The sequence below is a fragment of the Harpia harpyja genome, chromosome 7, assembly GCF_026419915.1.
Source record: "Harpia harpyja isolate bHarHar1 chromosome 7, bHarHar1 primary haplotype, whole genome shotgun sequence".
Lineage (NCBI taxonomy): Eukaryota > Metazoa > Chordata > Aves > Accipitriformes > Accipitridae > Harpia > Harpia harpyja.
The window spans coordinates 46,578,732-46,604,684 of record NC_068946.1 but is presented as its reverse complement, the minus strand read 5'-3'; the positions used below and the strand labels follow the sequence as shown (position 1 = coordinate 46,604,684).

The 25,953-nt window shown below is 39.0% G+C and overlaps 1 protein-coding gene across 1 annotated transcript in view; it reads left to right on the top strand.

Annotated features, from left to right (window-relative positions):
• Positions 1-25,953, top strand: part of OSBPL11 (oxysterol binding protein like 11) — a 45,521-nt gene that overhangs the window by 9,650 nt on the left and 9,918 nt on the right. The window contains exons 2-9 of the mRNA XM_052791359.1: positions 7,997-8,065; positions 9,171-9,346; positions 10,146-10,225; positions 11,216-11,398; positions 16,131-16,332; positions 20,543-20,688; positions 22,725-22,865; positions 24,827-25,325. Of these exons, the coding sequence (XP_052647319.1) occupies positions 7,997-8,065; positions 9,171-9,346; positions 10,146-10,225; positions 11,216-11,398; positions 16,131-16,332; positions 20,543-20,688; positions 22,725-22,865; positions 24,827-25,325 (1,496 nt within the window). The remainder of the gene's footprint in view (positions 1-7,996; positions 8,066-9,170; positions 9,347-10,145; positions 10,226-11,215; positions 11,399-16,130; positions 16,333-20,542; positions 20,689-22,724; positions 22,866-24,826; positions 25,326-25,953) is intronic.

Sequence of the window (25,953 nt, the reverse complement as noted above, 5' to 3'; positions counted from 1 at the left end):
CCAGAAAGACAACCCACCCTACTGCATCCTGAGTGCTCTCCTAGGTTTGGTCTCATCTGAGAGGTTGCAGAGTGTGTGTGTGCTGGTCCATCGGCCAGCTCTCAGGCATTTAGCGGCATTGACCCCTGAAGTGCACCACTTCTACCTGTTTGCTAGTTAGACTTCAAACCACTGGCCATTATGGTGTGCTAATGTAAACTGGTAACATAAACGGTAGCAAAGCTGCAGGCAACAATTGTTCTCCAGAGGTATCAAGTGGAAAGTTCAGACCTTTTGAGGTGCCTGTTTTTTGAATGCTCCAGCTCTAAAATGTTGTTGGCTAAATCTACAGTTATTTTTTCCAGCGATAGCTTGAGTAGTAGTTATCATTGCAGAAAAATCTGCAGGGTTAGCTACTGACTCTTGGGTCCAGCTTCAGTTGTGTTACCCTGATGCAAATCCACAAACAAATTGTACGTGAGTGGAGTTCTTGCTGACTTGGGGTGTTCATGTAAGTGCAAGAGAAATTGCTTAGCTGAAACTCACTGCAGGTTTTTTCCAGGCAGATGTATTTTGAGAGCTAAAGAGGTCTTTAAATGATAAATAATTAGCTTTATAGTAGTCCAGTGAGAGCAGTGTTTTGCTACTTATTAAGTATTACTGCTTTCCTTTTTTTCTGTTGCTACCCTGCAAAAGCATTACAATAGTTTCATTTGTGTATAACTCACCTGTGGCATTAATGCACAAAAGAGGAGAATCAAATGCAAGTTTAATTAAGATGGTTTTAAAAAAACCTGTAAGCTGGATTTATCATGCCCCTTGAGAGCTAGTATTGATAGAAAATTCAGGTGCAAATGCAACTTCTGTCTTGGTAGCGGGGAGCTGGGCAGTGGCAGAGCCCTTCACCCCCAGATGGGAAGCCTGCGCTGCATCGTACCGGGCTCATGGACAGCTGACAGCTCATTTTGGCTCTGCCGCACCCTTCTTTCGTGGCAAGCCTGCACTTCTCTTCCAATGCATGTCTGTGCTCTCAAGGGTTTACAGGAGTACATGTTAAGAGAAGTTTTTATATCTAAAGAGGATGTGTGTGTTGCTAGCACGCTTGCGGGCAAGTGGTAGGTATTCTGAAGCATCCCCAGGGTCTACTGTCAATGTTCTTGTTATATTGTTGGACCTTTTTTCCTTGCGCTTGTTGTTGGTTTCTAAACTTATAACTGAATAGTCAAATACATGAGCTGAAGAGCAGGAGCTTTGCTGCCACTTTACAGTTGACTGTAGGGCACTGCTGGTGAATTGCACAGCAAGGTTAGTTTTTATTTTCTCCCAAAATCCGTTTGGAAAGGCAGAACTAATTTATTGATGTAGATGCTCTGTAAGCAACATAGAGGCTTCTGTGTTACCTTGTTGGGTGTACTGGGGAAACTGCTCTTGCACCAGCAAGCCATGGGACTGGAACGTGATGGTGGTTTCTTGGGAGCAAGTGCTCTTTGCAGTTGCAGAAGATATGCCCAAAGTTTCTGTTTCTGACATAGGGGTTTTTTTTCCTTTCTGTTTGTCGTAGTTTAACCCCAGCCAGTAACTAAGCACCATGCAGCTGCTCGCTCACTCCTCCCTTCTTCCAGTGGGATGGGGAGGAGAATCAAAAAAAAGAAGTAAAACTCATGGATTGAGATAAGAACAGTTTAATAACTGAAGTAAAAGAAAATATAATAATAATTAATAAAATATTATAATAGTAATGAAAAGGAATATAACAAAAAAAAGAGAAATAAAACCTGAGAAAATACAAGTGATGAACAATGCAGTTGCTCACCACCTGCTGACTGATGCCCAAGCAGTGATCTGCCCCTCCCAGCCAACTCCTCCCAGTTTATATACTGAGCATGACATTCTATGGTATGGAATATCCCTTTGGCTAGTTCAGGTCAGCTGTCCTGGCTATGCTCCCTCCCAGCTTCTTGTATACCTGCTTGCTGGCAGAGCATGGGAAACTGAAAAATCCTTAACTTAGGATAAGTGCTACTTAGCAACAACCAAAACATCAGTGTGTTATCTACATTATCCTCACACTAAATCCAAAGCACACTGTACCAGCTACTAAGAAGAAAATGAACTCTATCCCAGCCAAAACCAGGATGCTCTTCTCGCCTGCCCTTCCCCTCCATGTAACAAAAAGAGCAATCAGTGCGCTGTAGATAAGCACTTTGCAGTGGTCAGTGAGGAAAAAGCAAGCTGTTGCCAACAGTGAGCCTGTGGGCACATAGAGATGAACAAGTTCGGTGAAAACGGTTACTGCTTTTTTCAAACCATGTAGTCAAAACCACTCATTGGTTTGCACTGTTATGATCCTGATTTCTTTCTTTCCTTTTCTTTATGCTTTGCTAGCTTTTAATCTGAAGCCAATCTCTTTCACCAGGTTTTTGCATCTTGCTGTGACCTCGGTAGAAACGAGCCTCTTCTCTTGGCCAGGGCCTGAAGGCACTGTCCTAACGGCAGTGGTGGCAGGTATAGAGGCTGGATCCCCCTTCAGGAGCCTTCCCTGAGACTTGCATGGGCTCCAGGCTGGTGGTCATCCTTCCTGCTGGAAGCAAATCTACACATATGCAGCTGCTGCTTGAAGCCAGGCCTTACGCAAGTCCGTGGGGAAGCCTTTGGCTGCTGCATTTGCTCTTCAAACAGCTGTTGGGTCTTCAGAGACCTGGCTGCTCACAGTATCCCACACGGTGCTGTCTGGGTCCCAGCAAAATTAAAATTGTCAGAAGGGCAGTCTTGGAAGTTTTCTGTAATTGCTTTCCGGATGGGTGCAATTTTGTGCCACTGCTAGCGGTGATTTGCTTGTGTGGGGCTTTCGGGGAGAGCTGCACCATGAGGGGTATGAAAAAAGGGTGGGGAGGCCTTCTGCGTCACTGTTTCTTCTTGGAGAAAACGTTGGCCCAGTGCTTGTCAGGTGTGAGCTCGGGTGTCTTGGCTGAAGCTCCTGAAAGATGTCATTCTGGGACTGCTGTTCCTCAGCATCTGCGTTCAAGACACAAGTGCAGCACGTAAACAGGATATAGGGGGAATTTGGCCTGACTATCACTATCTTATTCCTTCCCCTACCACTGGAGACCACCCTGCAAGGCACTGACAGCTGCTGCAACTTAAGAGGCATACTAGAGAAGGACAAATAAAACTAGAAAAGGATAAATAAACTAACAGTAATCCTTTGTGAATGTTTTATTCCAATTGTATTTTAGTAGCACTTAGATATGTAGAAATCTGGCTTGTGGTAAACATCTTTGAAGCTGGGGAGGGATAGTTTTCTGGAAAGAATATGAACTGATTTGTAATTTTTCATAGACTTCAGTCTTTTGGTTACAGGGACAGTTTCAGTCCCTCTCACAATATTTATAAACTAAAAAAAGTGTGATAAATGGGCAGCCAAGTTCAGTGGTGTTCAGCCTTTGGAAAAAACCCAGATTTTTTGGGGGTGGTAAATGTGCTGGGCTGGAGTTCAGATGTTGTACCATGAGTTCCTGCATAATTTTTTCCTGGATTGTGATTTGCACAGTATCCACATGTAAAGTAGTCCAGCAAAAGTTAAAATGAAAATTTTTTACATCTTTAAGGCTGTGACAGGTCTGTTGCAACACTTAAATATTTATTTTTTTGTCATTCTTTGAGAGAAGGACACGTGAATTTCTACAGAAATGCGGACTTTAGGGGTTGTTGACTCATCGTTGCTGAGCTGTTCCTGTTCCTTTGACAATCTGAGACTGCTGTGAGAATTTTGAATAGCAACAACAGCATCTTGGCTATGAAAAGATACATGTACCCATAGGTACATGCACATGCAGTAGACAGCAGCGTGAATGCAAAGGTATTCTTAGAGTTGGGAAGGATCCTGGTGCGGCCAGGCCTCACTGTCAATGTTGAGATGAGTTGCTCAGTGTTTTGTGTCAAAGTCACTTCTGAAATCTGTTTTCTAGAAGTTAAAAAACCCAATGTGGGGAATTGTGGAGGCTTCTGAAGTACACATGTGACTTTGAAACAGGTTTTACTGTTGTTTCATTAGAAACAATGCTGGTAAGGGCTTTAAGGAAGATCTTACTCATATTTTACGAAGTGTGGTTATCTGTGAGCAGAGCCAGTGCCTGAACTTCAACTTCTTGTTCTCAAAGTCTACCATCTTAAAAGCTTTCTGTAGCACTTGGAAGAGCTTTGCTGTTAATTACATACTAGTGAAATATTACTGGGGTTTTGTGTTTGGTGGTGTGTTTTTTTTTTTTTTTTTTTTACAATGTTAACTGCCTTACAACACTGCTTTAGCAACAACAAATATTTTAGTTTGACTCTTGCTGTGGAGGCACTGATCTCAAAATCATTGAAGAAATGCTCTAGTTGTAATTCCATGGCCTTGTTGTTCATAAATAATACTGAGAATGATTTTCTGTGTTCATAGGAAAGTACTAGTGCTTACCCAGAAGAAGATTAGGAAATTAAAGGTAGTTCTGTAACGGGTTTGTGTGCAGTTATAGGAGCTACCTTTTGTGAATTGCAATTTGCAGACTGGATTTAAATCTCTCTTTTTAGTGTATAAAATTGTTACTTATTTAAAAATAAGCCTTAGTTCAAATGTTGAAAATTCCCTGGCCCATGTGGTGTGGTAATTTGTGCTGGGAGAGTATGATTAGTACCTGTAAGGTCTGTGCTTTTACTCTTTTATTTGCTTATTTGTTTGCCTCTAGGTCCTTACACTGTCAGGGCAAATGTTTTAAATATCAACCAAGTTTTTCATACCCTTAAGGCAGGCTAATCCGTTACTTGCATGGGTACTAAAAGTTTGCCCAGCCTTTGGCAGGGTGAAAACTAAATATAGTCTTTTGGGTTTGTGCAGTTCAATTGCAGATGCATGAACACAATTAAGAAGGAAAATAATTTAATCAATATTGTCCAAGAGGTGGCTCATTTAGCAGGGACCTCTGTTCATGCTCCATCTCTTTGGACTTTGCCTCTTCTAACATTCTCCGGTCTCTCAAAAAGCAAGCCACAGCTCGGTCTCTCATCCCTGGCAGTCGGCGTGTTATATTCGTCCTCTGCTGCAGAGGTTAGTCTGTAAGGAATCTGCCCTCTCCGCAGCTGACTGTCATGTGTCTTGGGATCTGCACCAGCCGCTGCTGCTTCTTGTTGGGCTCTTCTATACTGAGGGTTGGCCATTGGTGCTTAGTACGTTTCTATGATCTTGTGCAGGCAGGTGAGGTCTTTTTGCTTATGAATGGGAAAAACCTGCTAAATGTACTTCTGAACTTTACCTTGTACATTGAATTACAGCTCTTTTTTAATGAGATTTGGGGTTTGGGGACCCCCTGCATGCAAAGTTAGGGATTCTGAAACGCAGCTGGTCAGTGTATTTAACATCATGCACTTGCGCTCACGTTCATTTGCTGCAACATGTTCCTTCTAGATTGGCAGTGTCCACTGTGCTGAAAGTGACTGGCTGGCTTGCCCTCAGTCACTTTCTCAGACTTCTCAGGGGGGCTGTTTTCAAAGTTTTTCAGTTAAACCATCAACTTTTGGGACTGCCGAGGCTAGAGATAGGAATTATTGAAGAAGAGGCGTTTAGAGAAATTTGGGTCTAGTCAAAGTGAAAATCCAAGTGGAGAGGAACATGTGGATGAAGGCAAAATGTAACAAGTGCTCATTCAATGTGGAAGTACATAACTGAAAGGGCTGCATTCCCTTCTATGGTGATTTTTTCCTTTTTCTAAAGACTGATAAAATCAGCTATCTCATCTGTCACACTCAAAAAAAAAAAAAGTTGTCAAATGATTTTAATCAAAGACTGTTTAATTTACCCTTGTCAGATGAATGGACTTTCATAGGCCATGCATACAGTCCTGCTGTATTCATTGCAGTGTGAAGTTACTTTCCTGATTTTTTTTTCTTGGGTTCTGTTAAACATACCTGTGATTGAGGCATGTTAGTTAATGGGAGAGTGCAACAGCTCTAGACCAAGTTTGCAGGGCTCTCTGTATGATGTCTAACTGAAAAGCAAGGGTGAAGCTTGCATTCACTAAAACTGAAAAACAATTAGCTGTGACTAGGGACAATTTTGACACAATTAAAACCCAAGCTCATACATTTTTATGACTATGCAATCTCATCATTTTCAGCTAAATTAAGACAGCAAGCAAGTCTAAACTGTACTTCCCTTCTATGCCAATAATAACAAATGAGAGGCGTCTGCAGAGGATGAGTTTGGTTATGTCTCCTTTAGCATTTTTGTACATTTAAAATACATGATAGCCTGAATACCCTCTGTTCTCCTTAGTTTTATTTTTATCTGTAGTACCGCTTAATGAGTTATTAGAAATTAAATTCCTAGATAGTCCTGCTGGCTGCTCTCCATTGCAGGATATTACTGCAATACTGATTGCTGCAGTAATAGCTAGAACACATATTTTTGTTTCTAAATGTAACATTAAAAATCAGCAACTTGTTTTTTCTTCAAAAATGTACATTCTTGCATCTCTTCTTTGAATAGTATTACTGAATGACAGTGATACAGCATCGATTCATATGGCAGTGATTTACTCTGAAGTTATCTTCATTAGTGTCATCCTGAATAGCTTCCTTTAGGATGAAACTTAGTGTAACATGTTGTATTTATCGAATTGTCAGGTATCTAATTAGTCTGGTGATACTGGCACTGTCTATAAATGAGGTGTAGACAGCAGCTTCAGCTATTATTTGAAATTTACCCCAATACTTAGTCCAACTATGTTTGCAACCAAAACCCACTAATGGAAATGATACCTTGGCTCTAGTAGTCCTATTTTTCCCCACCTTTCCTCTTTTGCTGATATGGGGCTACTTTGACCTCTTAATGACCAAGACAGGCTGCTGCTCCAATGGACTCTGAATAATTTTCATTCAATCTTCAAAATAGTACAAGCTATAGAAATTTCAATTGAAAATCTAAATAAGATGGCTTAAATACAAGTTTCTTTTAAAAAGCAAATAGTGTCTGATATTTGGGTCATTGTTTCAATTCTTCATTGGAATAATAGGAACTTCTTTCTTACGCCAGACCTGAAATGTCTATCTCGAGTGTGTTCTTCAGTGTAGGATTATGCCCTATTGTAAGAGGCAAGGGCATTGAGGTGGCATTTCTAGAATTATGGGAATGTACAGTATAAAGTAGGTCTTTAAACTGTGGTTTTAAGGTGATAAGTTCGTAGCCGTAAGACTTGTAAGCCTTACTTAAGACAATTGATTTTCAGAAGTGGTAATGTATTTTGCCTGTAGTGATATTAAACCTCCGTGCTGAACGCCCTCGATGGGTTCTCTTTTTTGGTGGATGTTGGAAGTTGAGGCTTTGAAAGAGAAACTACCTGATTTTCTTGCCAGGCTGGAGGAGATGTTTTGGCTCTTGTTTTACATTTTAGAGTATCTTGATGTGACCTGTGCCCACTTGTTGTGTCCTGTAGAACATCTGTTCAAGAGCATGACTGTTTGTGTAGTTGGGAAGGGTTCTGGGCATTAAGGATAAATAAAACCACACTGCTGTAGGAGTACCTAGGGACTGTTTTTGGTTGGTGACCATGATCAAGATTCTGTTAATAAGCTAGTGAAATTTAATTTTGTTCAGGAGTCCAAAAATACAAAGCTTCCTTAGAAGAGGGAGCAGGAAACAGAAGAAGCATGGGTACTAAGTCTTTAATTACCTGAAACTAGTACAAATGTGTCCAGAAGTGCCTGCTGAATAAAACTCAAGTATTGGTGAAACTAATTATGCTTTGAAATTATTTGGAGTTCAGCAAGTCTGGTTAAACTGTCTTATGAAATTATTTTAGAAACGAGGCTGGAAAATCTGTTATGTGTTGGTAGCTTTATTAAAATGGTAATGACATTCTAAAAATGAAGATGAAAATTAATTTTCTGAGAATAGATAATGATCATCAAAAGCTGAGAAGATTGAAAATTTGTTTGGTATTGCCTGATTGCTTTTCTCTCTATCTCTCTGTTTTTTCAATAGTGATCACATGGAAAATATTTATGGCTACTTAATGAAATATACCAATCTCGTCACTGGCTGGCAATATCGGTAAGTCTTTTATGGTGCTTTTTCGTAATGTTGGTCTCTGCAGCATCTAAACAAACATATTTCAGGTTTTTTTAATAATATTTGGATTTCCCTTTTTCTATTAGGCAAACTTTGTGGAAGAGTCTTATGCTTGTCTCAATATAGATTAAGCTAATGTGTAGATGAATAATATTTGTATTAAGGCATAAATAAAAAAATGCATAGGAAGTATGAAGCAGTTAACTCATTTGGTGGCTTATAACTATGCTTTTATGTGTAGAAAGCATGTATAGCATTAATTTTTTTCTCCTTTTCCATTAAAAATAGTCTTTGTTTTTTCTGCTGAGTTTTCAGCTTTATGCCAAATCATGCCATCATTTAAAAAAAAAAAATAATTAGGACTTCTTTACTGAAAATTCAAACTCAAGCAAGCTTTTACCTTTAGTTCCCCAGGAAGTCTGTCTCCCCTGGAATAACTTGCTTTTCTTTGACAGGTGAAATTCTCTGGTCAGGCTTCCTGCTTGATGCTGTTCCTAGAGTAGCACAGTGCAACCAAATTAATATTGGAGATACAAGTCCTTTGCACACCACACTGGCCAAATTCCTGTACTACCACTGGCATGCAGTGACTTGTGTCAATATACTTATCATTAAACTCAATTGAATAGTTGAAGTATAATGTCGACCTTAATTTTTTTTTTTAGATCTGGAATTGCTTCAGTTTCACAGTTTTGTATCTCAAGTGTATCTGGGGCTGTTTTACCCTTAATTTATGTAGTTTAAGGATTAAGCCTTAGAGATTCAGGATATTCTTTTGATTCCCAAAATCTTGCAGCAGCACTCTTCTGTGGGCACGCTATTCTGTTGTGCAATCCCTGGTCTCTGAGAAAAAATTGCTAAGAATTTAATTTTTGTGCAGTCTTGTTGCAGACATAATTCATATGTTTGGGGATGTACTGTCTTTAAGTACAAGTCTTTAATGTACAAGTCTTTAAGTCCCAGCCCCATCTGTGCCAACTTGTAGTGAAAGTCTTGACTTCTCCAAGTACCACCCTCCTCCCCCACCAAAAAAAGAGAAAAGAATAAGCTGGTTTTATTTAGTGTATTTGCTTTATCATCATTGCAGGTTTTTTGTTTTAAACAATGACGCTGGCCTGCTGGAGTACTTTGTGAATGAGCAGTCTAGACATCTAAAGCCCAGGGGTACCCTGCAGCTAGCTGGAGCTGTAATTTCACCCAGTGATGAAGACTCTCATACCTTTACAGTCAATGCTGCCAGCGGGGAGCAGTATAAACTAAGAGGTAGGACCTGGGTTCTTGGGCAGGGGATTCTTCCACTAGAGGACACTCCTGGCTCTCACCTGTGGCTGCTCTGCTGGGCTTGGCTGCACAGCCAAAGTAGGAGAACTTGTTTGGCAGCCTGCTGCAATGAGAATTACATGTGAAACTTTCATTCCACTCTTCAGTTAGAAACCACCCTTCTTTATGGATAATTCCATACTCTTTGGGTTTGATGACTTTCAGAAGACCATGAACTTCAGATATGTAGAATGGGGTTTAATCTTCATGTATAATGGCCTTAAATTGTACTGATTCAAAGTTTTCTAAATCATTATAGGTAACAGTAATGTGTTGATGCTTGCAGAGAAGTACATGATTCCTAATGTTCAGTTTGTTAGCCTTCATGTGGTGGTAATAGAAGCCCATTCTCTGATTTTGTAGGCTATGGAAATCTGGGCTAATATCTTTTAGTATTTCTTCCCTTGAAGACTTGCTGTCACTTTCTAACTCGGGTTACTCTTATTCCAGGAAAATGTGTCATGTTGTTAGATAAAAATATGTGTGAGGGGAGTTATTGTTTGTTGAAGTTACTTTTGTGTTACAACATTTAAAAAAAAAAAAAAAGGAAAGAAAAATATATATGCCATTTATGTTGAACTTGATTTAATGTTAAAGTTAATTATGGTCAGCTGAACAAGTTTTAGATTAAAAAACTCTGTGCTGTTAAAGTCTTATGACTGTTTTAAAGAATTAAGCAGGTGTTTTGCCCATACTTCAGAATGTCTTCATTTACATAACCCTTTTGGTTTGCTTTTATTAGCTACTGATGCTAAAGAACGGCAACACTGGGTTAGCAGGCTACAGATATGTACACAGCATCACACAGAAGCTATTGGAAAGGTATTGTATGACTGATATCTTCATGGGCAAAAATAATTTCGGCTGGTGGCAGAAGTAGTTGCAAATACAACTATCCTGTTGTCTAAGACAAATACTACAAAAGGGCATGTGGTTGGGCTTGAAACTTACGTCAAGAAATGTTTTTGAGTAATAGCTGACTTGTAATAGAAATACGCTTTAGGAAGGAAACAAAGTGAAGGCCATTTGCCTCTGAAAAGCTGAATGGTCCTCCCTGAGCAGGTACTGGTGAGCTGAAAGATCAGAGTATCAGACCCATATTTTCCAGTGGTTTTGCATTTTTTTTAATGGATGAGGAAAGAGGTCTTCAGTGTTATTGAAGCCCTTCCATTTTGTGAGTGTTACTTTTTTTTTTTAACCTTTACTTTTTTGTTTTTTAAAAAACACTCAACAGCCCACAAATACATTTAGGATGAATTCCCATGTTTGAGAAGCAAGTCCTCAACACTATATCTGAGGGTGGTTGCTACCATGTGGTGGTTGTGAATATAGTGTGTTTTATAGAACCCCCTGATTACCATAACACCTATTCTGATACCTGAATAAAACCTTGCTTTTAAGATAAGATCCACGTCTTGTAGCTGGCTTTGTTGCAAGAGATAAGTTCAATGAATAGTTCTAAATGAAATCCCATCTCTTAAATGTGAGCTCCATCCTTGCAGGGTCTGTTAGGAGTCAATTTCTAGTACTGTTGCAAATCAAGGACTAATTTTCAAGTCAGAGAAGTGATACATATTGATCAATCTCCTTTCACAGATTGTTCATAATTAGACTATAAAACAGCACAACTGTCAGCAGATAGTGCAAAATATTTATTTAGCAGTTGCTACTAATATGTTATTAGGGCTTTGTCATCTGTCCTTGCTCTATAAAAATAAGAATTAAAGTGTTCTGCTGTATCTTTCAAATCAGAATTGCTGGTTATTAGAAATTAATTGTAAATGTTTCTCAATATGCTTATTTGTTCACTAGAACAACCCTCCTCTGAAATCTCGCAGCTTCTCTCTTGCATCCCAAGGAAGTGCCAACTCTCCTGGTGTGCAAAGACGACCCAGTCAAAATGCAGTTTCCTTTTTCAATGTTGGACATCACAGATTGCCAGCTGGAAAAAGAGTTCCTATCATGCAGCCAGACCACCTTGTAGATGTTAGAGAGGTTTGTATGCCTTAAATTCTCTAATAATCTTTGGAAAGAGCTGTCCTATTATTTGTGAGATTGTGGAGAAACCTGCTATTCTTAGTTGGGTATATTGTCAATAGCATGTCCTAAGCTATTATTGCGTATTTGTGTGAGGATAAGTAACTTGCCTTGGCTAGCTGTAGAAGTATGTGGTATATATTCTATGACTTTTGTACTCTGCAATAATATCCTGATGCTCAAGGTAGAACTTTGCATGTTCTTATCCTTGCAAGTCCTAGCACTGCAGGTGACATGGGAATATCCTTAAGGAAGTATAACATCACATACTGTGGTACTATTGTATCATACACTGTTTTCTTCCCACATCAAGCTATAGAAGAATTGACTAAGCTGTACTTGTATCTCCCATGATTAAGGAGAAATTGGTTATGATTGATGTTTAAGAATACTGTCGTGGTTTAACCCCAGCCACTAACTAAGCACCACGCAGCCGCTTACTCACTCCCCCTCCCACCTAGTGGGATGGGGGAGAGAATCGGGGAAAAAAAATGGTAAAACTCATGGGTTGAGATAAGAACAGTTTGGTAGAACAGAAAGGAAGAAATAGTGATAGTAACAACAACAATAATAAAATGACAATAATAATAAAAGGATTGGAATATACAAGTGATGCACAATGCAGTTGCTCACCACTTGCCAACTGATGCCCAGTTAGTTCCTGAGCCCCCCCCCCGCCCCGGCCAACTCCTCCCAGTTTATATGCTGGGCATGACATCATATGGTCTGGAATACCCCTTTGGCCAGTTTGGGTCAGCTGCCCTGGCTGTGTCCCCTCCCAACTTCTTGTGCCCCTCCAGCCTTCTTGCTGGCTGGGTATGAGAAGCTGAAAAATCCTTGACTTAGTCTAAACACTGCTTAGCGACAACTGAAAACATCAGTATGTTATCAACATTGTTCTCATACTGAACCCAAAACATAACACTATACCAGCTACTAGAAAGAAAATGAACTCCATCCCAGCTGAAACCAGGACAAATATTAATACCACTTTCTGGTATGCTAATTCATGTGGACAAATTGCCTAGGGATGGATGTGACTGAAAAGAGAAAAATAAAATGAGCAATTCAGAAGCACACTTTTTTTCACTACACATTCAGGTGTAGTGCATTTTGGAAAAAAAACAGAAATAATTACCTTTCCATCTTGACTGACAGAATGGACTGACTACTGGCTGATTTAACTCGTGAATATTTCTAGGGTAGATCATGCAAATCTAAAGATAATACTAACAAAAAAATTTATTGCTGAATTGCAAACCTGTGTTAGTAGTAGTGTTGATATTAATGATTATTTTAATGTTAGCAGTGTAATTAGTCTAGTGTGATACATTTCTTGGCAAAAATAAATTTCTAATGGAGGGCTTTTTAATTTAGCAAATAAAGCTCTAGGAAGCATGAATAGTTAGAAACTGAACTTAGACAAACTGGGACAGAAAAGTGCTCTGTATTGTGAGTGTCCTTAACCTTAAAATATGTGGCTGAGCATTGTGGTAAGTTCATCAGTGGGAAGCTGTAAATGGGTATTGAAAATACTTTCCCTGGTATGGTATGCTGACATTGTTCCTTGATTTAAATCAAGTGCTGTGGTATAATTATTCAGTAGGCTAGACAAGGTGACTGCCTCTTTAGACTGTAAAATCTGTGAATATCTCTATCCACAGCAGACTGTTCTTGCAAAAAGGTAACTGCTGCTATCCTATTCATATCTTTTATTAGCAGTAAAGTCTCCTATAGTGCTAATGCAAAGACATGTGAAGTCCTGTCAGGTACCCAGGAAAACTTCAGCTGGTGTTCTTGTGGCTTCTGGGTTTTTTATGAGCTGATTCATCTGCTTTATCTTCTGAAAGAGAAGTTTGTCTTCCAAATTCATTTTAAAACTGAAGATTTACATGTAGTTGCTTTTCAGTTTGATTCATCAAGTTACCTCTTACTTGTGATAAACTTCTTAGTAGTGTGGTACAACAATTACAACGTATGGTAAACTTAAATAGTATTTGCACTTTCCTACCTATTGCATGAAAACAGCAACAATACAGAATATGGCATTAATATTTACAGTATTCATGCTAATAGCTCTCTTAGCAGTTTTTCTTTCTTTTATCTGTTGTTGTATTTTGGTGTTTGAGAAGCTACCTTTAAGTGAGGTAATGTTCCAGAAGTGGCTTCTTAACTTTTTGACTTTTCAAATAGCAATACGGCATTCAAAATTTGAGGAAGGAAAGAGGAGAGTGTGTGAGCTAAAGCGCTGAAGCAGTGGCCTGCATCCTCTAATTGGGATTCTCACTGGGTAGGAAGTAAAGTGGAGTGATTTTTCTTAGCATTGCAAAGAGCACAGAAAACCGTTCATGTTCTCTTTTGATTGTTACTGAGTTTGGTGACACAGCATGATTATTTATCAACTTAAAATTTTTCACCTGTACAGATGAAGAATCCTCAGTAATGGTAGCTCTTCTGAATGTCAGTCTGCTTACCTTTTTGAAGCTAAAATGCTTGTTAGATACAATGCCTACTCTTTTTTTTTTTTTTTTTAAGATATAGTTAAAATACTAGAAGGGCAGGTGCATGCCTGTTACACTTGAGCATGATACAGCTTGAATACTTACAGATTCAGTTTGAGAATCTGTGGGAAGAACAGCTTCTCTTTCAAAGGATCTGCTGCATGGTGACCTTTTTTGATTTTCCTGTGAATTGCACTATAGCTGGGTCTTCTGTCAGTCCCTTTCCCTTCTACTTCCCCTTGTTCCTGGCCGAATACATGTCACACTGCTGACTTGGATACCTTGCAAAACAGGAGATCTAAGAGGATCTTTATGCTGACTTGCGCTAAATGCAGGTTGCAGGTGCGTGTGCTTGCAAAGCAAGATCTATAGCCTGTGTACTTCTGATAGATTTTGAGTTTTTAATCACAGTGCTTTTTCTTCTCCTGACGCCTTTTTTTTTTTTTTTTTTCAAATTTGAGTATATAAGCAGGAAAAACTTAGGACTGTTCAAAGTGTGTTCTTTGAAAGGGGAGATGTGCCTATTTGAACTTCAATGCTGAGTATAGCATGACTTGTCCTATTGTCTGGCCTGATCCTGGAATGAGGTGCTTGGGTGGTACCACATAGTAAATTACTAAGAGTGAAGATCACCAGAAGGATTGTGGTGACTTGTCAACTAATTATCTATGTCTTTTTTTTTTTTTTTTTTTTAAATCCAGCAGAGTTTTTCAAAGTATTGGAAAAAAACTTGCACACAAAGACTTGTATCACGTTCACGACTGGAAGAAAATAAGACGCATGTTCTGATAGCAGCTGGTGGGTTTGCATAGGCAAGGCTATGTAACTAAGTGTTTTACTAGCTTTATGCCCTGTCACTCTTGGGACATGCTAAGGTTGACTGTGCACAGTTAACTCCACTTCCAAAGAGCCAATGCTCTGTAAATTCACACCATAGTATGCTATGTAGCCAAGCCCTAAAATGTTCCAAATACCACATACCATGAACTTGAATTAATACATATTGCTTAAGTATTTATTGCATAAAACCTTAAGAGCAGTTCCTGGAAGGGATTGCAGGCAAAGGTGCTGAAAAAAAATAATCAGTAAGATACTGTCAGGATTGGTGAATTAAAAAACTAAGTAGCACCATAGCAGTTAAACGAATGAGTGCATCTCAGATTATTTAAAGAAATTCTTCTGCTCTGCTAAATCTATCTGTTTTTACATTTAACTTAACTGCCAGAACATGTAAATATTGCAGAGTAGTGCTGTCCAGTTACATTGATACTGGTTTTTTTGTACCTCCCCAGAAAAGGGGCTAGCATGTATAGAAGTTTGCTTTCCTCCCCGTGATGCAAAATCAGGCAATATCTTGCTTCTGTGAGTACAAAGAGAAGGGTATGTAGGTTTTTGGAAGACCACAATGTGCTGCTTGATGGCTGGTGTGCTTTGCCGCTATGCCTCTTGTGGAGAATGTGCTGTTGCAGGTTCTGTGATGTAGGGGTATGTAGCTCCGTGTGAAGGAGGAAAGGAGCTTGGAGGAGAGCAAGGGGGACAATGACAACAGGAAAGCTGTAATTTGAACACATAATGAAGGTGAAAATCTTGTTTTTTTTTTTTTTCTTCCCTCTCTGCAAAGTAAACAGTGAGATAGTGATCCTAAGCGTGGTGGCAGTGCAGACAATAAATGAGAATCCTGTATGGTTTGAGCCAAATTGAGTGATACAGGTCTTTTCCTTTAAAGTGCTGGATCTCTTCTTGTAGGGAGTTAAAAGATCTTGATACCCACGGATAGTACCTCATAGATCCTCTTCCAGGCTGTGCAGAGCACAGAGCTTAATTATTCCTCACATAGAATGTGTGTGGGGGGTTTCCCCCCGCCCCCATCCCTATCAACCAGGCATGACAGTGTTTGATATTTACTGCAGCAACTATCATGTTCAAATTCCTCTTTGCTTTTTTTTAAGTCACTGATATTCTTTTGCTTCTTAGTAAGGTGCCGTGTATTGCCATGGGAATTTCATCATGAATTTAATGACTCTTTAGTAGCTGCATCAAAAAAAAAAAAATACAGTTAACTTTACATACGACTATTACCTTGTAGTTTTATTATTGTCATAAAATCATTTGGGATCCTCTGTGTGCACAGCTATACATGTATCACAACACAATTCCATCACCTGATAAACGATTGTTTTGATTGACAGATGATGTCTCAGGCTGAGGGCCAGCAGAGAGACTTGATCAGGAGCATAGAATGCCTTCCCGTCTCTGGTCACCTTACATCCTTGGATCAAGACCTATTAATGCTCAAAGCAACTTCCATGGCAACCATGAACTGCTTAAATGACTGTTTCCATATTCTCCAGTTACAACATGCTTCTCAACAAAAGGGATCCTTACCAGCAGGTGGGTATAGATGCTCACAAAGAGCAGAACTCTGTAACAAATACAAATCCTTTCCTCCTTGCAAAAACGCTTGTTCCACTAAATTCAGTTTCACGTGGGCACAGAAAACTGCCCAGCTGCCTGGTTTCTTATGAGTTTTTCCAGAGTCTGACTTGATGGTGTTGGGTAGAACTCCATGCATATTGTATTTTTTTTTATCATTTATTCTATCTAGAATTCTGTGGCAGCAACTGCATAAAAGTAACATCTAATTGTTGTGGAGCATGTCACAACAGAATAAAGTACATGAGGCACCACAACAAGAAGGCTGCCTTTGGGATGTAACTGGCCACTCAGGAACAGTAATAGTAGAGGGGGAATTTTATGGGATTGCAGATTCTAGGATATGTGGTGTCCAGTACAGCTCTGTCAAATGTCATGCTTTTCTGACTTTTTTTACACACTAAATACCTATTATAAGCTAAACACATGTAAATGCTTTCATTTCTAGTTAAGAATTAAAATACAAAGCTCTACATTTGCACAGGTTATTATTAATACTGTTAATGTATCAGTATTCTTATTTTGAGTTAACATCCTAGTCTAAAACATGGGCTAAGATAAGTGTTGCATTCCATTCTGAGGCCAGAACAGACTTGTAAGCAAATGCAAATTGCTTAAAGGTACCCCCCCCTTTCTTTTCATGAACAACCAACCCCCCCCAACAAAGGAAAAAAAATCCCACAAACCCTACTGCTAACGGGTGTGGACTAACATGCATTCACAGACAGTAGAGAAATATGTTGCTGTGTCTGCACAATCGATCACTTCTGTGCAAGTAGGTGCTTACCAGAATCGTTCCACCTAATTTGTGTGCAGTGTATGGAACTGAGTGTGTTCTTTTGTGTTTGAAAATTCTTTTGCATCTTATTGTGATTTTTTCATGTGTTTACTTTGTCGCCTTTTGTGAGCAAAAAGCTTTTGAGGATTCTCAAATGCTTCTCTTGCACAACAGAGGTGATAAATATGCTAAGTATGTAACAAAGTACACTTGTAAGTTGTCTCTTACCTTATCTTTCCCATGTTCCTATCATATTTGTGGTACTTAGTTTGTCAGTGCATATTATTTCAGAGCTGTAATTAGTTTAGCTTCTAAGATGAAAAAATATGTTGTATAAAAGTATTAAAACTATATAAAAATAGATTGTGATTTAAGAATCACCACAGGCATTAAGAGAATTTGTGAATAGTATGAATTAACTTTTTTTGCTGTATGTCAGTTCAAAATTTCATTTTAAAAATGAAAAACTGGATGGCACCTCTCCAAATCTTTCTCTGAACTCCAAAGTTACTCACACTGAAAGAACTCTTCCTATTTCCTATGAATTTTTTTAACTACTGATGCATAACTGTGGGAGGTACACATCAGAAGTCTCTGTTTTGGCATTTTCGCGTGTGCGTTACTAAGGTGGTTTTTTTTGACCCATTACTGTATCTGGGGAATTAAGAAGAGTCCAGTGAGCACCAGTGTAATAACTTAAGAAGATAGGATTTTTTTGATGAGTGTTTCTGTTGTTTTTTAATTTTTTAAACTATGCAGGGAAAAGCTCAATTCATCTTACTGCTATTCAGTTGGTATCTGCCTGTTAATGGCCAAATCTAAAAACATTGCTTGAAGATGTCCAAATCTTGAAGATTTCTGGTGGTATCCTAGAGAGATGGATGGGGAGGGGAGGAGCAGCAGAGTGAATTATGCATTACTGGGGCCAGATTTAAAACCAGACCATTAAAAGAATGCACGCACCTTTCTGTAGCCTTCCACTCTCCCACTGGTGTGGCCTTTCTAGAGACACTGTAATATGTTTGATCCTTTCAAGGATTGAGAAGAAGTGTTTTTTTTGTTTTGTTTTTGGTTTTTTTAATCCATTTAGCTTAGATCTCCCCTCATGACAGGAGGGATGCTTCACCTTCTGCTTCAACTGGTGGAGTCTTTTTGGTAGGCTTCAGAAGTTCATATAGAAATGAAAAGGATTGCAGCTTAATTCAAATGCTGCAGGAAGCATTTCTATACTTAAGTATAGGAAAACTTAAAATGATGTAGGAAAAAATCTTGCATACAGACTGTTCTATCTAATAAAATATATACAAGCACTATTTAATCTTCCTAGGATCATAAAGGCAGGTCAGCATACTTCAGCTAGATAGGAGTGAGGTGCAGCAAGAAGTGATGATGAAGAGGACACTTGTCTAACAGAACATAAATTTAAACATGAAGTGGAAAAAAGTATTTTTGGGTCTGTTAAAGTGGTACTTGACTGCTAAGAATGTGTTGGGCAAGTGCTTGTCAGGCTTAAAAAACAAGGATTGGAAATTATGTAAGAATGCCAGTTTGCTATAAATTCTTAGAAGACAAAAAAAATAACAGAAGAGTGAAAATACTGCCCCAACTGCATCAAGGTGTACCTTAAATCACAAACTTAAAGGTGAACAGGAAAGTTGCAGCTATTAACTTTTCCTAAATTCAAGGCAAAAGTGGTGAAATGTACTGGATTTAAAAAAAGAAAAAATACTTTGTTATCATAAAGGTGAACTGCAACGACAGTTTGCAGCTCTTGAAGAAAAATGTTGAAAGTGAAGACTGTAGGCTCTTGAGAGGTCTGTGTTGTAGCAAAGGGGAAGTGCTGACAAATTTTTTAAGGAAATGGGGTGAAGACTTTTAGGGGAGGAGGAGATCACAAGTAAAGAGAATAGCTTGTGCCTACCCAAAATAGTCGAGAGCAGATTTGAATATGATCCAGTGGAAGAGAAGTATTAAGGTGATATCCTGTCCACTCACAAAGATTAAAACACAACTGGTAGCTCAAATCACTTAAAAAAACCTCCTAGAATTTAACAGTGAAAATTAGGGGAGTATAAGAGGGATGCTACTTGTTAAATTCAAGCTAATATTGAGGCAGTGAGTGTGGATTAAGTACAGCCTAGAACATGCAATTAGAGATTATTGTGTTGAAAGTTACAGTTCAGAAAGCAGGTATCATGAACAGGTTTTAAAGATTAGTAAAACCCTTTCAAAAAGGTAAGCATGACAGTGACATTCTGAGGATCTTATTTTTTGACTTGTTTGAAACTTCTGTTCAAATAGCTTAAACTTAAACTGCTGAGGGATTCTTGTTTCTTACTATGTAATGGATTCATGAGAAAAGACTTGATGAAAATAAACTATCTTGCTGCGGAAAAAGGTTTTTTGTACCATTAGTAAAGCTGCACTTTTTTCCTGCCCCAGTATTTTCCTGGTGGAAATGCTGCTGTTTATCTGAGTTAAGCTTACTCTGCCTGTTCTGGTTGAGGATGTGACCTAGTTCCAGGTAACAGAGGTCTGGAAATAAAGGATTGCGTATCATATAGAAAGAGACAACAGACATCTCAGTGTAGGTACCTAAGCACAGGAAACTGCTGTGTGGTGGTAGAAATTCAGGTTTTCTAATAATTTCTGTTTGCAACCCAGCCAAGATGGTTTGTCAGTTTGTGTATTCTTCAGTAAAAACTGATTGGAGTCACCTGTACATTTATTAGCCTTTGAAAAAGAATGGAACATTTGTATTATTAATGAGGAACCTGATCGGTTCTGATAAATTAGCTGGGAGTAACTAGAGATGCTGGAGTCATCAAGTGGGTAATAGCTTTCCAAGCCCTGCAGTGTGGTTTGGTGTTTTGTTTTTTTTTTTTAGCAACTATTATTTATTCAACAGCATGTGCTTGCCGCCTTTGCAGCTGAGAAAAGACAAGTACCCTCTCCAGAGAAAACACTGGCAACAAAACTTTTTCTGCTTTAGCTCTTTTTAGTGTAGAACTGAGCTGGGTTTGAGAAGCTGATAAGTGGCGGGCTTTTTTTTTTTGGTACCAGTTAAAGAAAATTGGAAGAGTTACTTAACATTCCCGTGACACTGGGTTCTTCCTGTAGTGTCTGATTACACCTTTCATGACACCAACTAGTTTCTCCAGTCCAGGTTGCCTGTATTACAGCTCGCCAATCGCAGTGTTTGTGCTAATGATCACTGAAGGTGGTGTCTCATTGTACCACCTTTGTTCAGTGGCTGCTGAAGGGATTGGCTGCAGGAGGAATTGGCTGCTTTCAGCTTAGTCCTTAAAAAATAACTCTTCTGTGAAAACTGCTATTTACTGACCTTCCAGAGAATGAGCAAGTTTCAGCGCAAACTTTCTTTTGCTTCAGGAACGGCAATCAGTTGGTTGGACCCGAAGATATCTCTGGCAAACCACTTCAAAAATGGAGCGGCTCAGAATTTCCCAGCAGAGGTAAACAAGCCAGCATCTGTCAGAGAAGAGCAGTCCATTGCAGAGCCCTGCCAGCTAACAAGGGTAAGGTAATGTGAACATCCCGTTTCTGTGGGGAGTTATTTTGAGGAATATCCGTAAATGTTTCAATCGTATTCTGTGAAAATGTTTTAATGACAGTTCTCGCACTTTTTGATTAGCTTTGTTGGAGGAGTGAGTACAGCTGCAGCAAATGAAACTTTCTACCTCGCTTTTTCAATAATTTTTTGCTGCTTTCTGTAACTAGCTGTCAAGTGGAGGGAGCCAATTGGGAGGGTAATGCAAGATGTTGAAATAGGCAGTATTCCCTTGCATTTTGATCTAAAACACGTGGATATTGAAGTGCAAAAAACCTAACTGGAATTCATGACACTCTCAAAATAGGCCCAAGAAGGACTGCCTAAGCAGATGAAAGACAAAATTGCTGGTCTCCAGTTATTAATTCTCCCTGTCTTTCCTTTTTAGCTCTTGCTGCATCTGTTTTTCTTAATCTGAGCAACTCTCATCACTTGACTTCAGGATGGCTTAATGTGTTTGAAATAAGCTACAGTCTGTATCATTATAACTGTCAAAATTGATTTGAAGTGCAAAATACTAAAGTAAAAAACCAGCGGGGATTATGATAAAGAACAACTTTTCCTAACGAAGCTAGAAAATCATAATTACATTCTTTTTATACTAGTTGGTTTCACACAGTTGTTTGGATGAGACTGTGTCATTGTGAAAAGGTAATGTGCTGTTGTATGTTTCTGCAACAGCACTGTGCTATCTTATAGCAAAATTGAAATGGAAAAGATTTCTTCAGTTGCTATAGTTTATAGATTTTTAAATGGATCAGAGTAGTTGCTAGTAAGTTAAAAAAAGAAAAAATGAAACAAACCAGGGGCTTTCAAATAAATCACTTAATTCCTTCCTCCTTCTAATAATTAAGTTATAGTTCAAGTGCTTAATGTATTTGGGATATGAGTAGTCTTATTGCTCCCCTTAGATATTTTCAGCTCTCTTATTTATGATGGCAGAACAGTGTAGCATCCTTGTAAAGGAGTCACCTGTGTGATAGTGCAATTTTCATCAGGGTTTGAGCTCTGTGTAAGGGCTTGGCCCCCTGTTTTTGGTGGTTGGATGTTCATAAATTTGCCTTGAGCTAGGGCAGCTGCTCCAGCACAAAGGGCTTTGCTTAGGCAGACACATGTTGCTGCCCTCCTGTAACATTCAGTGCCTCTCCCCTCTGCATCTGCCTCCCTCCAGCTGTTTGCCCCAGGAGGATACTGCTCAGAGCCCTAGGGATACCACCATCCCTTCCACCTGAAGTGTTCAACTTTCTGCTTGCGGGGTGATGGTTGTTAAAACGGTGCTTGCGGGGTGGTGATTGTTAGAACGGTGCTAATATAACTTCTGCTAGTCTGTCTGGGTGCTTTAGTTATACTAACAGGCAGCTAGCGTGTGGTGTGTGTATGTGTGGGGTTTTTTGTTGTTTTTATAAAACTACTCCAAGTTACTTTTCCTTTTTCCTTTACTGTTATATATTGGCACTAGCAGCAACATTCATAATGCTTGTGAAGACTGGCCTGGAGATATGTTAATGGCTTTTCATTGGGCATGACAGTAAGCAAGTGACTAGAAAGTACCATTTGCTGCAGCCTTTGGAGTAATGATGGCAACACTGGAAAGCCTGAAGTAGTGTGGAGGTGAAGGGGTGTTAGTGAGGTGGTTGGACACTCTGCTAGCTTTTGCTTTGCGACTTTTCTGTATGTGTTAGATGCCTGCCATTCTGTTAGCTCACAAAACTTACAGGAAAACAGGTCATACTTGCTTTTAAGCTTTTTTTTTTTTTGTGTGTGAGAGATGGTGCAAAATCTTAGCCTGAATCTGCTAGATGAAATCTGCACTGAGTTATCTTAATGTCCCTTTAAATTCTTCAGCTGTTGTTTATCTTGGGGTAGATTCGATTGTGTAGCTCTCTGCAGGGGTTTGTTTAGTCTTTTTTTCATACATGGACAGTTAAATACAATATGAAGTCCTTTTTGGATGTTGTCTGGCCAGTCACATCTTTGAGCTGATGTTTATGGATATTATCCCAGGAACCTGAAGAAATAAATCCAGATGAGGAGCTGGAGGATATCTGTGATGATAAAGAAGATGATCTAGGAGCGGTGGAAGAACAGCGCAGTGTTATCTTGCATCTCTTGTCTCAGCTGAAACTTGGCATGGACTTAACAAGAGTAAGTAACTGAAGCGTGAAGACTGGCTGCAGTAAAAGTGAAGTGCCATTTTAAACTCAACTCCTGTATTGAACAATATTGAGTTTAATATGAAATTGTCGCCTGTAGGAACTTCAGGTCCCAAGATACGATGTCCCAGTTTGAGGCAGGTTTTAAGTGAAGCGTGCTGAGGTAGTGGATTTTCTTTAATGCAACTGGCCATATCTTTTCTATTACATTCTCTTTGTGTTTTCTACTATGTTTTTGTTGGCTTTCCTGTAATGGCCTGTTTTCTTTCCTGTGTTTGCACCTTACTCTTCCCATGTTGTTTTCTGTAGCTTTCTGATAATGCTTCTACATGCAACTTGCATAACCCTACACCTGTATTCATGCTGCTTCTGAAAAGAAGTTTTCTTTTGGTTTCCCATTATCTATCCTCAGATGTCTGTTTACACCATTCTGTCCTACTCTTATTTCTGTGTTTGCTCACAGCTATAGCAAGCAGGAACAAAGTTATACTGGAGAGAATCGGGTTTGACACTTTAGTGCAGATCTCAAAAGCAAGCAGCTTTGAAAAATTAACACTCAGTTGCTACTAGACAACTTGGGCAGCAAATCTGGGAAAATCAGGCTGCTACCAGCTTATGTTCAATTCACTCCTGTAAAGACTTCTTACCACAAGCACTAGACACTTTTAAAGAAAAAAATGGATTTTACATGGAATGAGGAAAGCACTCTCTTTCTTGGAATTATGGATTGTAAGTATTTTTTTTTTCAAGCTATGTTTTTTGAGCACTAGCTACTTGACCACTAGAAACACTTGTATTGTGGAGCTTACTTTTCACAATTCAGGAAAAAAAAAAAAAGGTGATATGAACAGGCCCTGCTGCCTGTGGGCCAAACTTAAACCCCCACTGCTTAATCAGGAATTTATTAAGTCATTTTTTCACTTACATTGAAGATGGGATTTGGTCTATCTTTTTCTCTTAGTTGAAAAAAAATTGTCAAGTTTGTCTCCCAGTTGTGACTTTTGGCTATGTGTGTAGAATTGTCTTTAGTTCAGAGCAGGCAAAGCATTGAAATGTAATGAGCCTGACTTCAAAACGGGTAATGAAATTGTTAGAATCACACTTAACTTAAATATCGGGGTACTGAAATGAAAAGCAACTTTAATATTCCAGGTTGGTGTTGCAACAACATGGCAAGTGTATTCCGCTTAACTTGTATATCTATTAAGAGTCTTATGTCTGTGCTCTACCTCTTTGAATGCAGCTAATTTAAATGGACTATCTTGATCTCATGGTTGAGATACCCCGTGTTGCTCTTTACAGCAGTTAGTTACATGAGGTTAGTTGCCACTACAGGGAAGGAAAAGACTGATGATACCCACAGTCTCTTACCTACAGTATTGCTCTTGGCCCAGCAAAGGGCAGGACTGCTGTTTTTTATAGTGGTGAATGTAACTGGGAAAGTATAAGGTCTTCTGCTCAGAGGTACAGGATCAACTATGTTATTTCTCATGGATGCTTGTCCTAGTTGCTGTGGTGAGAGACACTCTGCAGGCTCTCAAGAGCACTGGCATAGCTTCCCTGCTTTTCTCTCCATTAGATGAAACCTTTCATAACCTCGGCTCTGAATCTTCCTTGCTATAGTTTGAGCTCCTTCCTGCTTGTTTTCTCCTCCACAGACATGTGGGACATGTTATCTCTTTGCAGCTCTTTCATGTTTTTTGAGGGATGCTCAGTCTCTTTCAACCTCTTTAGTCCTAATAGTACTTATTGGGCTTTTTTCTCCTTGTAAATTGTTTTTCTGGGACCTCTGATCACTGTATTTTGCTCACATCTTAGAAGAGGCACAAGAAAGTTCAGTCTGAAAGTGTGTCCAAAACAGGACAGAATCCTCCACCTGAGAAACTTCCCTTGTAAAAATGCCTGTCTTTTTGTTTTACTTAATAGAGCTTTCTGGGTCTTCTTTTATTTCAGGTGGTTCTTCCCACTTTTATTTTAGAGAAACGATCATTGTTGGAGATGTATGCAGACTTCATGTCCCACCCAGATCTCTTCATTGCAATCACAAATGGCACTACCCCTGAGGAGAGGATGATCCGCTTTGTTGAGTATTATCTCACTTCATTTCACGAAGGTCGCAAAGGAGCTATTGCAAAGAAACCGTACAATCCAATCATTGGGGAAACATTTCACTGCTCCTGGAGGATGCCGAAGAGCGATGTAGCCACTGATGCTGGCAGTAACTTCTCTGCTCACTCTTCCTCAGAGCAAGTAACTCTGTCTAAAGATAGGGAAGGCCAAACAGAGCTGGACTACTATACAGTAAAATTTGTAGCCGAGCAAGTGTCCCACCATCCTCCTGTCTCAGGGTTTTATGCTGAATGTGTAGAGAGAAAGATGTGTGTCAATGCCCACGTCTGGACAAAAAGTAAATTCTTAGGAATGTCAATAGGAGTGACAATGATTGGTGAGGGTAAGTGTTACTTCCGTCCTTTATTCATTTTAGAAGGTTGTTAAAATATTACTAGTTTGATAGGAAAGTTGATGTTATACTCCTCTGGCAGAAATACAGATGAATGCTGCTCAGCAGTTTTATTTGGAAGATTTGAAAAAAAAAAAAAATCTGCTTACAGAACATGTCAGTGGGTTTTCAGATTTTTTTTTTTCCACGTACTTCTGGTTTTCCTCTAATCTCTGTGATCTGCAAGCCTTAACATACAATCATTCAGCAATTTCTTACTTTATTTTTACTGTTCACAAAGTACAGAAGATACAAGTCCTCATTATACACAGCAAGTTTTCATATGGGGGAAAAATCTAGATAGGTTTATGCTTTGCCAAAAATCAGGATTATATTTGGAAATAAAATTTTTACTTTTAAACCAAAGGGCAGTTACTGTGCTGTAAACTGATATTTATGAAAGTTTCCAAAGCATCGGACAAATTGATTTGCATCAGACATTTATTAAATAGAAGTATGCTTGTATTTGCAGGTATGGCACTTAATGTATTTTACTATGCAAGTTTTAATTTTCTTTAAGTGGAGAAATTGGATCCTTTAGGGACAGAGAAGGGTGACTGCCCTTAAACTGTAATTTCCC